At 33.5% G+C, this 11,064-nt stretch overlaps 1 protein-coding gene and 1 non-coding gene across 2 annotated transcripts; one reads left to right on the top strand and one right to left on the bottom strand.

The window, feature by feature from the left end:
• The first annotated feature begins 3,646 nt into the window (after positions 1-3,646).
• Positions 3,647-3,753, top strand: LOC128034987 (small nucleolar RNA R71). Its single transcript, XR_008191391.1, has one exon. It is a non-coding gene; the product is annotated as a small nucleolar RNA R71 (small nucleolar RNA).
• A 4,691-nt stretch (positions 3,754-8,444) lies between these two features.
• On the bottom strand, positions 8,445-10,744 carry LOC105804160 (GLABRA2 expression modulator). Its single transcript, XM_012636652.2, has 4 exons — positions 10,154-10,744; positions 9,966-10,067; positions 9,230-9,501; positions 8,445-8,906 (listed from the first exon to the last, which is right to left on the bottom strand). Exons 1-4 carry the CDS (start codon positions 10,497-10,499, stop codon positions 8,718-8,720), a joined length of 909 nt encoding a protein of 302 aa, XP_012492106.1. The 5' UTR covers positions 10,500-10,744; the 3' UTR covers positions 8,445-8,717.
• Between the last annotated feature and the right edge of the window lie 320 nt (positions 10,745-11,064).

Raw genomic sequence — 11,064 nt, 5'->3', positions numbered from 1 at the left:
AATTGAAGATCATGTGGATAAGTTGAACATATTTGAAACGGTCTCTGATCCAATTGACACAGCAGCAAAACTAACCATAAATGTAGAAGTGAAAGATGAACTAACCACTAGCATGTAGCCTAAATCGATATTGAATGAAAGTATAGAAGAGTTAATACAATTTCTGGCTATAGCAGAGAAGATGTCAACTGATAAGGTCGCGGAGTTCGATTCATTCTCATTTGACAACGACAGTAAGGCTTGAGTAACCAAAGCCTTATGCAATAGGAAGAGGAGGAAACTTGAAGCAAAAATATCTCAGAAAACAATTTGGAATTGGCTCAAATTTGGTACTAAATGGCTCACAATGTGGATGTCACATTAGTCGAAAATAAGGCACCATCAATGGAATCAACCAGAGAGGTTGGTTCATTGTAACGCGTAGGTTTGTGCAAGTGTACATAGTCGTTATCAAGTAATAAGTAAGTATCGAGTTATCGTCTCCACAAGGATTGTATTTGTGCTAAGTCACTTAATTTGTAATATTATATTAACAATTTGGTAAATAAAAACACAATATAGTTGAGAAGTGGTGATTAAAATATATTAAACTAAATGCAATGATCCCTAATGCAAATTATCCTAAGTATGCAAACTATATGAATGAAATAGATTTTAGTAAAATTAAACACAATTTTGCAGCAATTATAACATAAATAAACTAGGACAATTACTTTAATTAAACTCAATTTATTATCAACATGCTTAATAACATTCGGAAAAACATTCCATGGCAACTCGATCTTTCATGAGTTTGGAACCACATTAGGGCCTTTCAGAATCCTTTACTTAGTAAATACGCATTTTACTGATCCTTATTTACTAAGGGTTTCTTAGTATTCGTGTGAAGTAACAGGGACGTGTCAAGTTTGAAACAATTTAATCACACAAATCTAAAAACTATGCAGATAACAGAGCTTGGTCAGAGTTGTTATGCAACCTACAATTTAATCGGGTCAGGATCTAAATTGAGTATGCACATTTCAATTATGTGTCCACTCCTATTTTAGTACTTGTTCCCCACATAGTACACTAACTTGGGATTTGATGGACAATTCTCAAAAAAATGGTGTAACACCCCAAATTTTGGGCCTAGAAAAATAGGTTTTGAACAAGGGAACAATTAGGAGACTGCACATAAATATTTAGTTGTTCAATGAAGTAACATAAATGAATGTCTGAGAAGTCAGGGGTTCAAGCCTTAGCTTATGCCAAATTGTTTTATTTTAAGTGAATAAAATCCTTGGATCTAGATAGTAGGTTCTTAAATTATTGTGGTTAAAATATTATACAAAGGAGTTGTAGGTCTAGTGGTAAGGGGCATGTGGAATGTACATGGGGTCTAAGGTTAAAGTGGTGGTGCATCAAAAAGGGAGTATTTCTTTTGCTGCCTAATTCGTGTGAGTGGTAGAGTTGGATTGAAATACTGCTATATGGAGTTTGAACTGGTCATAGAGAGAATTGAGGAGGGATATTTGGAGAGATTTGAGGAGAGAATATTGGGATTTGGGGAGGTTATTGTTGTGGAGAGATATATATCATCTCATTTATTACTTGTTCTTGATGGGAGATCGGTGAGGTTTTCAAGGTTTTCGTTGCTTTCTCCAACCTGCATTGCTTCCATTCCTAACTAATGGTGGTCAAGGTTGATTGACACATTGCTTGGGAACCAAGGGTGCGATGATCATTGATTTTCAGAATAAGAGTGTCCGAAACAAAGGGAATTTACAAATCGCAACAGGTGTGTAACCACCCCACTGTAACTGTATAACAGCAAAAGCTGAAATACGGCGTTGAGACCACATGAGTGTGCGATCACTCGTGTGGTAAACCAAACCCACGAACCATGGGCGATAGACTGTAGAGGCCTCCATGATCATTTTCATGGGCTTAGGTCATAATGGGCCATGTATGACCGAAATACCTCATAGGGTAAAATGACCGAAATACCTCCATAGGGTAAAATGACCGAAATACCCCCATAAGATAGAATGACCGAAATATCCACATAGGGTAAAATGATCGAAATACCCCCATAGGGTAAAATGACCGAAATACCTCTAGGAGATGAAATTACTGTTATAGCTTATGTTATGTATGACTGATTTGCTCTATGATATGTATGACTATGATTGAGCATGACATTTTGCATACACGTATGATATTATGTCACAATATATTGCATGGGGATGGGTTGTTATATTTGGAGGAAGTGTACCGTACTGATAAGGTTGCACGGGTCACCCAAGACGATTGTGGACCTACTAATGGCTATATGCCATTTATTTTACTGGCAGCTTTGCTGCAATACTGTTCAGTACCGCAACCGATGCTAATCTTAGTGTGTCTGGCTAGGTGGGTCATTTTATCCTCACATGGTGTGTTTGGCGGGACAGAGTGGTGTGTAGATGTTGGATTAGGTAGGATTTCTAACTGCATATCCACACTGATTAATGATTTTGTATTGTTATTGCATCGATTAATGATATTACATACTGTTCACTGCATGACTGATATCTATAACTGTTTTGGGCCAAGGACCCACTGATACTATTACTGAAATTGGGCAAAGGCCCTACTGATTACTGGCATTGTGATGGCCTCAAGCCCAATCATTTACTGTTACGGGAAAGGGCTTAGGCCCACACCGAATCGGATTGTTATTATGAATCTGCTCGAGCCCAAACCGCATTTATCTCTTGTTTAATTGATTGTTTGCTTGTTGGGGATTACACAATGAGTTTTGTAAACTCACCCTCTGCTTAACTGCATGTAATCCCCAATAGTAGGCGGTTGGTCTTGAGGACTTGATGATGGCCACACAACTGCATCAGCTTCCGTTTTAGCTTTTGATTTATAAGTAACTAAATTTGGGTATTTTTTTGTAAAAAGGCCTTTTTAAAGTTATAAACTTTAAATTGGGGTTTTTATTTATTTAGTTTGATATAAACTACTAGTTGTAGAAAAAGATAGGTTTTCAAAAGGTAATTGTTTCCAAAGACACCACGTTTTCGCAACATTTCCTAAAAAAAACTTCCGCAATAAATGAGATTTTGGAAAATTTATAACGTTTTAAAAGGGATTAGCTTTTAATGATGCACGCTTCGAAATGAACAACCCGTTTTGGAATCACCGTTTAATAACAAAATGATTAACTGATTTTAAGGATTTCAACGACAACAATTTTTACGCTAAACACCTCAATGTGACACCGCCAGATTCGACCATAACTCCTAGATCGGGTTTGGGGTGTTACAAATGACCTTCCCCACAATACATACAGGAAACTATTTCAAACGGACTTGGTGGCTGAGCTGCAAAACTATTAGTACTATTAGCAGTTAATTATTTTAACATAGAGGAAATAGTCGATACCTGAGCTGATAACGAAGTGAAATAGTCAACTTCATGAACTCCGGCTACACGTCTTCCTGAAGCTGTTTGATTTGTTGGCCGTTGATAGTTATTACTCGCGATCCTCTCGATGATCTCATAAGCCCCATTATAAGACTTAGACAAAATTGCACCATTCGCGGAAGCATCTACCATCAATCTTGTGTGTGCATTGAGACCATTATAGAATGTCTCCAACTGGATACAGTGAGGAATCCCATGATGAGGACACTTACGAAGTAACTCCTTAAATCGCTCCCAAGCCTCATACAAAAACTCGTCATCCAATTGTTGAAAAGTTGTGATTTCGTTCCTTAACTTAGATTTTTTGCTTGGTGGGAAATACTTAACCAAAAATCTCTCTTCTAATTCTTGCCATGTAGATATGGAACTTGGTGGCAATGAATTGATCCATGCTCGTGCTCGATCTCACAATGAGTACTGAAACAACTTCAACTTAAGTGCGTCTTCAATCACACCGGCTATCTTGAATGAACCACTCACCTCCATAAACAATCAATTCTATTGCAAATGTTGAATGGTTTTAGTTTTTCCATTTTCCATATGTATGAACACACACACACATATATATATGATAATGGAATACTTGGCATGATAGAATTTAAATTGGTTAGACATTAAGCATGAATTTCTTGTGATAATTTACTAATGCTAAAGTTATATTTTCTTGAATCATGAAAGTACCATTGAGCTTTATCGCTCAGCGTATAGTTTGTTTATTTTGTTTGTAGGTATAGTGGAATTTGAAGTTTCGAGAGGTGATTTCAACATCCAATCTATGGTCCTCAACTCGACATTGTTTGTATAGCCATTTTTTGTTTAATATATGGCATGTACCTAGGTTGAGTCGGGTTTGTCATAACGTGTGAACATGTTGATATTTGAAGCCAAAAATGGTAAATTGGAAATGGTCAAATGGTTGGTTTGTATAATTAAGTTGGCACATAGTTGAAGTGCATGAGATGTTGCAATGCTTGTGACTTATATGCATATGTATACATTTCAAATGGTTACTAAGTTGCAAATGGTCAATTTGTGTATTTGAGTTGTGAATGAATGAAAATGGTAATATATCATGCATAGAAAAGGTCGCTATTGAGTTTAAGTTGTATATGAAATTTTTTGTTGTGTTGAATTGTCAATTTGAGTCTTGGTATAATACATATGTTGTTATATGTTAGGTTGAAACCAAAAGGAAATGGGATTATTGTATTCTACCTATGGAGTCGCAACACTGCCCTATGGTTGTCATGACACCAGTCATTATCTTAACAACTTCCCCTATTTGACGCCATAATGTCAACTCGATGAAGTTTTACAAACTTTACATTTTAGTCCTCAAAAGTGTGAAGTTAGCCTACTGTCTCAAGGTCGCAACACCGTATAGTGGGAGTTGCAACTCCGGCCTAAAAGGCCTTAAAACCATACAATTTGGTCTTTCATTGGTCTCGGGTTATTGAAAGAGATTTTGTAAGCTCATATAAACCCTGGATAGGGTAATTTATTATAAAATTATGATATAATAATCATGTTAGTGGTTATGGTGTATTGAATCGACATAAATTTTGTTATAGCTAATTGTAGTTGCTTCAGAAACAAATGTGGCATCTCATAGCTTAGACCCAGCGATCGAGTTGGGTATGGAGTGTTACACCATGTTTGGGTAAATCTGTACTATATATAAAGTGATTGATTAAGTTATTGTCACTAGTCAACTTGACACCAAATCAGTTGTGAAATTACTAAAATACCTTTATTTTTAAAAGGCAATTAATATTATTATAAGGGTATTTACATCTTTTCATAGTTTTATATATTTTTCAAATAAAATAATTGAAAAACATTATTTGGGAGTTGAATATAAGACCAATAAATCTATATAAAAAACCCTTGCCATTCCACGAATAATCATTTTTGGTTTTTTTAATATAAAATATTTTATTTACCCACATTGTGAGTGTAATAAAATCTAGTAATTATAAAGGAAATGAAAGTAAAAGAAATAGAAATGAAGGTTAATGAAAGGAAATGATATATGTTTATTTTGTTTGGATAGTTAAAATTAGTAAAGGGAGTGAAGGATTTTCACTACCTTTGTTTGGTTAAACTGTGAAAGTTAAAAAATAATTGTTTATATTGATTTTTTTCCAATTATATCCTTCTTATAGATATTTTATGCAAAAGATTAATAAGATTAAAATGATATTTCACATCATAAAAGAAACTTCCTTTCCTTTCTTTAGTTTTTCCTCCAAATTAAGGTAAATAAAAGATAATAATTCAAAGGAAAGTAAAGGATATTCAACTCCCTCAACTCTCCTTTGCTTAAAAGAAAAAAGTTATCAAAACAAGTGTTTCCCTTATTTTCTTTTCTTTCCCTTACTTTTGTTCAATCCAAACATTGGGTAAATTACTAGAGTTCAAGTTTTTTTCTTCCTAAATTGAATCGGTGTAGCATGTTAGCAAAAATATTCCATTTATAATACTCTAGTCTCCGCCTTGTAAATTAAATGGTAAAAGTATTATGGAAGCTCTTGTATTATAAGTCAGATTGTATTTTATCTCATCTACTCAAAAAATTGGTAAAATAATTCTTATACATTAGATTAAAGAGCAAAATGGTCTTTTTGTTAAAATTTTCATCCTTACTATTATGTGATGATGTGACTAATGGAACAACTAGGTAGTGACACGTGAAATGCCACGTGTGTCTCATGTTGACATAGTAATATTTAAAAAAATTTTAAAAATTCAAAAAATAAAAAATTTTCCTATAATTTTTTAAAAACCACATCAAGATGAACCTAGACAAATGATAACCTAGATGAACTTGCATGTGGTTTTTTAAAAACCACGTCAGGTTCATGATGGACATGATTTAAGAATTATTAAGAATTATAAAAAAATTATAAAAAATCATTTAAAATTATTAAAAATAACATCCAAATGAACTTGAATTTCTTAAATAATTATTAAAAATTTATACAAAATTATTTTTTATAATGTAACAAATTAACCAAACAACCGAAGTAAACAAAGCATACTTAAGGCAAGGTACAATATCATATAATGAGCAGCCACTCGTGCCATACGGCCCGCAAGCCGTTAACAGGGGTCCGGTGCAACATGGTTCTAAAAATTCAAACCCTGTAATAGATGAATAATATATTGTGCAATAGGTTTAAGCTTCTAATAAACATGTACTTTTTGTAGAAGAATATTACTACATTTGTGAGACTTGTCACACAATTCCCAAGAGTCTACAGTGGAGCTTAGAGTTGCACTACCTTGTGTGCCACAATACCATCTGCTCTTCATTGATAGCAAGACCTATTGCTGCAACGCCATAGGATCCACTGGTTCTATCCATGGACATGCCAACGACTATTTTCCAAGAAACATTTATATCCCTAGCGACAATGATAACACCTCGATCACTATGGTAAATGCATCCAGTATGTTTAATGCAAGCCTGTTGATGAGAAGTTTCATCCCATAAAATTTGTAAACACTAAACATGTTGAACTCTCCGTTGAAGGTTAGTTTCCAGATGAAATGAGCAGGTTTCTCAAACAAAGGAAACTTCTTGTCTTTCAATTCGTGAAACCATCGGTCTCCAAGTTTCTCTCGGATTAATCCATGATCCCATTTTTGGTATAAGGACTAATGTATCTAGTAAGGGGTGTACTATGCTGGTACGTTGCGCCAACATTGTATACATGAAGGGAGTTATCCTCTATGCAAATTGTGTTCCTCGTATATCTATACATTTCTTATAAATTTCTCTACCTTTTAATAACTAATATATTTAAAAACTTCAAATATGCACGTATGTATCTTCTTAATTGAGTTAATATTATTAGTTAATCAAGTTGAAGAGTTCTATTATTTTTTTATAATTTCTTATGATTCAAATATATATACATATATAATAGTAACCTTTTATAATATTTTTATTATTAAGTTTTAAAAGTTAATAATTTTTATAATTCTTGATAATTATTAAATAATTTTCTATAATATTGTATAAGTTTTATAATTATTTAACAATTATTTAAGAAATCACTACAAAATGAACATAGACAACTTATTGTTCTCATTCAAGCCTAGACAACCATTTGTCCAGATTAGTCCAGACATTGTTTTTAATATTTTTAATAATTTTTCATACTTTTTAATAATTATTAAAAGTTTTATATTTTATTTTTTTATTTTTAAAAATTTGTTTATATGGTAAAATGCATCAGCGTGAGGTACACATAACACACCATGTGTAGCTATCTAGTTGCTCTGGCAAATATGTCATCACTTAACAATATAAATGGATAGAATTTTTAGTAAAAGGACCAATTTTACTCTTTGGTCTAATGTAGGAGACTAATTTGTCAATTTTTCAATAGAAAAGATAAAATGCAATCCAACTCCTGATATAAAATCTCTAGCTCATTCAACAATGCAATTGCATGCCAAAAAATAAAATAAGTTGAAACAACCGTGGCTATAACCATGCGTTTGGAGCGAGAACTCTAAAATTTAAAGAAATTTAAAATTAAAGTATTTTAAAATATTAGTATTTGTACATTTTGTAAATAATATTGTAGAGGGAAAAAAATCTATGAAGTGTCATTTGCTTTATTAGGATCCGACGGGCCCTCAACATATCAATATTGTCTTTGATGAAAATTGTTTCCATAATCTATTAAGAGATTGAATGCTTAAAGAAGCGACCTGAAAAGACAATAATGACATATTTACTAAGCGAGAGCGCTTCGTCAAAGTGCCTGATAAGGCACGCACGATTGAACCGAAGCTGATGCTCTAGAACTTATATGACAAGTGCGAATATGAGATTTATTCGGTGAGTAAGTTTTTTTCTATTATTATTTTATAGTTGTTGGTAAATTTTTGAAACCTTCGTGACTAAGTAAAATTGATACTAGAATATTTTAAATATTGATACCAATCCCTGGTGAAAAAGGGGAAAACAAATGGGAGAAGGAATACAAAAGGTTTCACTGAAACAATCAATATGATTTTTAGTTCATGCATTATAGCAAGTAAAGTTTACAACCAACATGGGTTTTAATGGAGAACAACTCTACAATTTACCTAATGTTGATTTCCATAGAATTATATTGAATGGCTTCCCAAAGAGCATGTAAATCATCAAACGGTTCCGGGCAGCGGAGTAAATATAAATGCTTTTTTATGACAAAACATCATGCGACCAAAGTGAAATGCTTATATCAGATAGAACAGGGTATTCAGACGGATTGTAAACTATTGAGTTGCAAAACTTCCTGTAGGCATTGAACAGCAGCCTCGTAGTTTAAGAATCCCATGAACCAAAATTCATGGGCATCAACAGAGGTAACTTGGATGTACTTTTCAGAAGCATTCACTTTGCTTGTTGATGGATTAATTGCTTTTAGTTGATGTAATGGGATTATTACCTGTTTTATCAAACAGAAGAATGTCAAGATTCGTAACTCGGTAACCAAGGTTTAAAATATCATGTCGGTGGTAAAACCGGTGAAACCTCTAGTAACTGGATTCATAACTGGTTTCTTTCAGTTTTTCTAGAATCTCTGGTTTAATATACACAAGACTAAACAAATCACTTATCCTAATTCAATCGGTTCAACCTATCTGTCCAGTCCTCAACATTAAGTTTCTATACCGTAAAACAGTAACATCATGGAGCAGAGAGCTAAAAGGATCTCACTCTAACCAATATTTTCTAAATGCAAGCATGTAAGGGTTGAAGAAAAAAAACCTTATAATAGCTCCATTCAGTCTGGGTACCATTTTTATATGAAAGAGGACTATCACTGCAATATGCAAGCTTTTCTGTAGATACATATAGAACTCCCATGACAGGACCTGCTGATGTAGATAAGTAACATGCAAAAGAATCCTGAAGTTTCTCTTCAGGAACTGTTTCAAAAGTTTGTCTAAAAATCTTCTCATAGCCACCTTCTGCCAAAACCTTTGTTCCCTGAGCAATTCTTCCCATGGCAGCCTCAGCAAGACTTGGGCTTGTTTTTACTGATTTAAGAAATGAGGGAAACGTTATTTAAAGTGATTTTATGTATGTGAACCTGCTTTGAGAAGAAAGAGGGAGGATTGGGTTCATGCATTATAAGAAATCAGAAATAGTTTATGATTCTAACTAATGACTCGGACGATTTCTTACTTCTGGAGGAGAAGAAGAAAAGAAAGCCCAATCATCGTATCAAAAATGTTAAAATTATGTTTGAAAGTGGATTATTAAACCCAATCACAAATAAATGATAACGAAAATTGATTATTAATCAATTATGATGTCATTGCAAACTAAAACAAAATCAAATTACCAAGCATACAGTAATATCCATTCCAATCATGGAAACCTATGACATACGACCAAATCTATCTAATCTCTCATTAACAGGAAAATTACCAATAATTAAAAATAAATACTAAGACAAAAGGCAATTGATTTTTTTTATAAAAAATAATAAATAACATACAGTGTTGCCACGTGTTTCCGGCAAGATCCTCGGCTTTCTTCGTCGCTTCTCCCACTATCCTCTTCCATCTCCAAAAGGCATCCCTCACTATATCCATCTTCTCTGTTTACAATTTTAAGAAAAAAAATACAAATAGTTATAAATTTAAAACAAAAGATATTGTTAGAAATAAATGCATAAAGACTTGCCTTTGAAAGAAGCCGAAGAAGAATCCATAGCGGGAGCCTGAGCAAGGTTAGGATTGTATCTGTTAGGAGCGGACATGTTAGCGTCGCGATCCGCAGCAGGCGATCCACTATCCAATGGATGAACCAAGTTCCTCAATCCCGATTGTGCCTGGTTCGGTGATTGCTCGTTTTGAATCTGACCCTCTTTCTCTTTCTCTTTCTCTGGCTCTGTTGTTGGCACAATAACAAAGCCCTCCGCGTCCATTTCGGGATCCGAGTTTTTCGGGTCCACTTTGGCATTTGGTTCTTGAGCCATAGATTGCGTTGAGCTGGACTTTGGCTCGGTTTCCTTCTTCAATTTTTCCATTTTTTTAGAACGTTCCGAGGAAGAAAAAAACAGCTGCGCGTGAAGTGGCGCGTGAAGGATTTTGACTGTTGCTTTTTCTTTCTTTTGTTATTATTTGGGATTTGGTTTGAATTTAATCTCATTTGAAAATTATTTTTTATTATTTTTTAAGAAAATTGCTTTTTATTTATTTCCATTTTTGAAGAAAATATTTGGGAGTTCGGGAAAGATGAGTTTGGCGGGAAGTACGGTCCTGCGATGGTAGCGGAACCGTCCAACCTGATGACCTTTTTTAGCGCCAATCTGATTCTTATCCTTCTTTTTAACTTTTCCTTTTTCTTTTCTTTTTTAAATGTATTTTCTTTTTACAACATAAGATTTACGGAGGGAATAAATTTTAAATGTATTTTTAAGTTATAAATAATCTTTATTATAATTATAATAAATTATTATAATATACAATAAAACTAATATTAAAATATATTGAGGCTAATTTTATGTTAGGCTTAATTCATATTTTGACCCTTAAAGTATATATGTTTTCTCACTTTGATATCTAATTTCTTTTACCCAATTAGGTACCTAA

This window comes from Gossypium raimondii, chromosome 11 (genome assembly GCF_025698545.1).
Source record: "Gossypium raimondii isolate GPD5lz chromosome 11, ASM2569854v1, whole genome shotgun sequence".
Lineage (NCBI taxonomy): Eukaryota > Viridiplantae > Streptophyta > Magnoliopsida > Malvales > Malvaceae > Gossypium > Gossypium raimondii.
Note: the sequence above shows the minus strand (reverse complement) of the source record. Positions and strands in the feature narration are given on the sequence as shown.

Coding starts and splice junctions, on each gene's coding strand:
- LOC105804160 (XM_012636652.2), bottom strand. CDS start 10,499: ATGGAAAAATTGAAGAAGGAAACCGAGCCAAAGTCCAGCTCAACGCAA. Junction 9,502..9,965: donor CGGAAACACGTGGCAACACT/GTATGTTATTTA, acceptor TTCTTAAATCAG/TAAAAACAAGCCCAAGTCTT. Junction 8,907..9,229: donor CTGAATGGAGCTATTATAAG/GTTTTTTTTCTT, acceptor TTGATAAAACAG/GTAATAATCCCATTACATCA.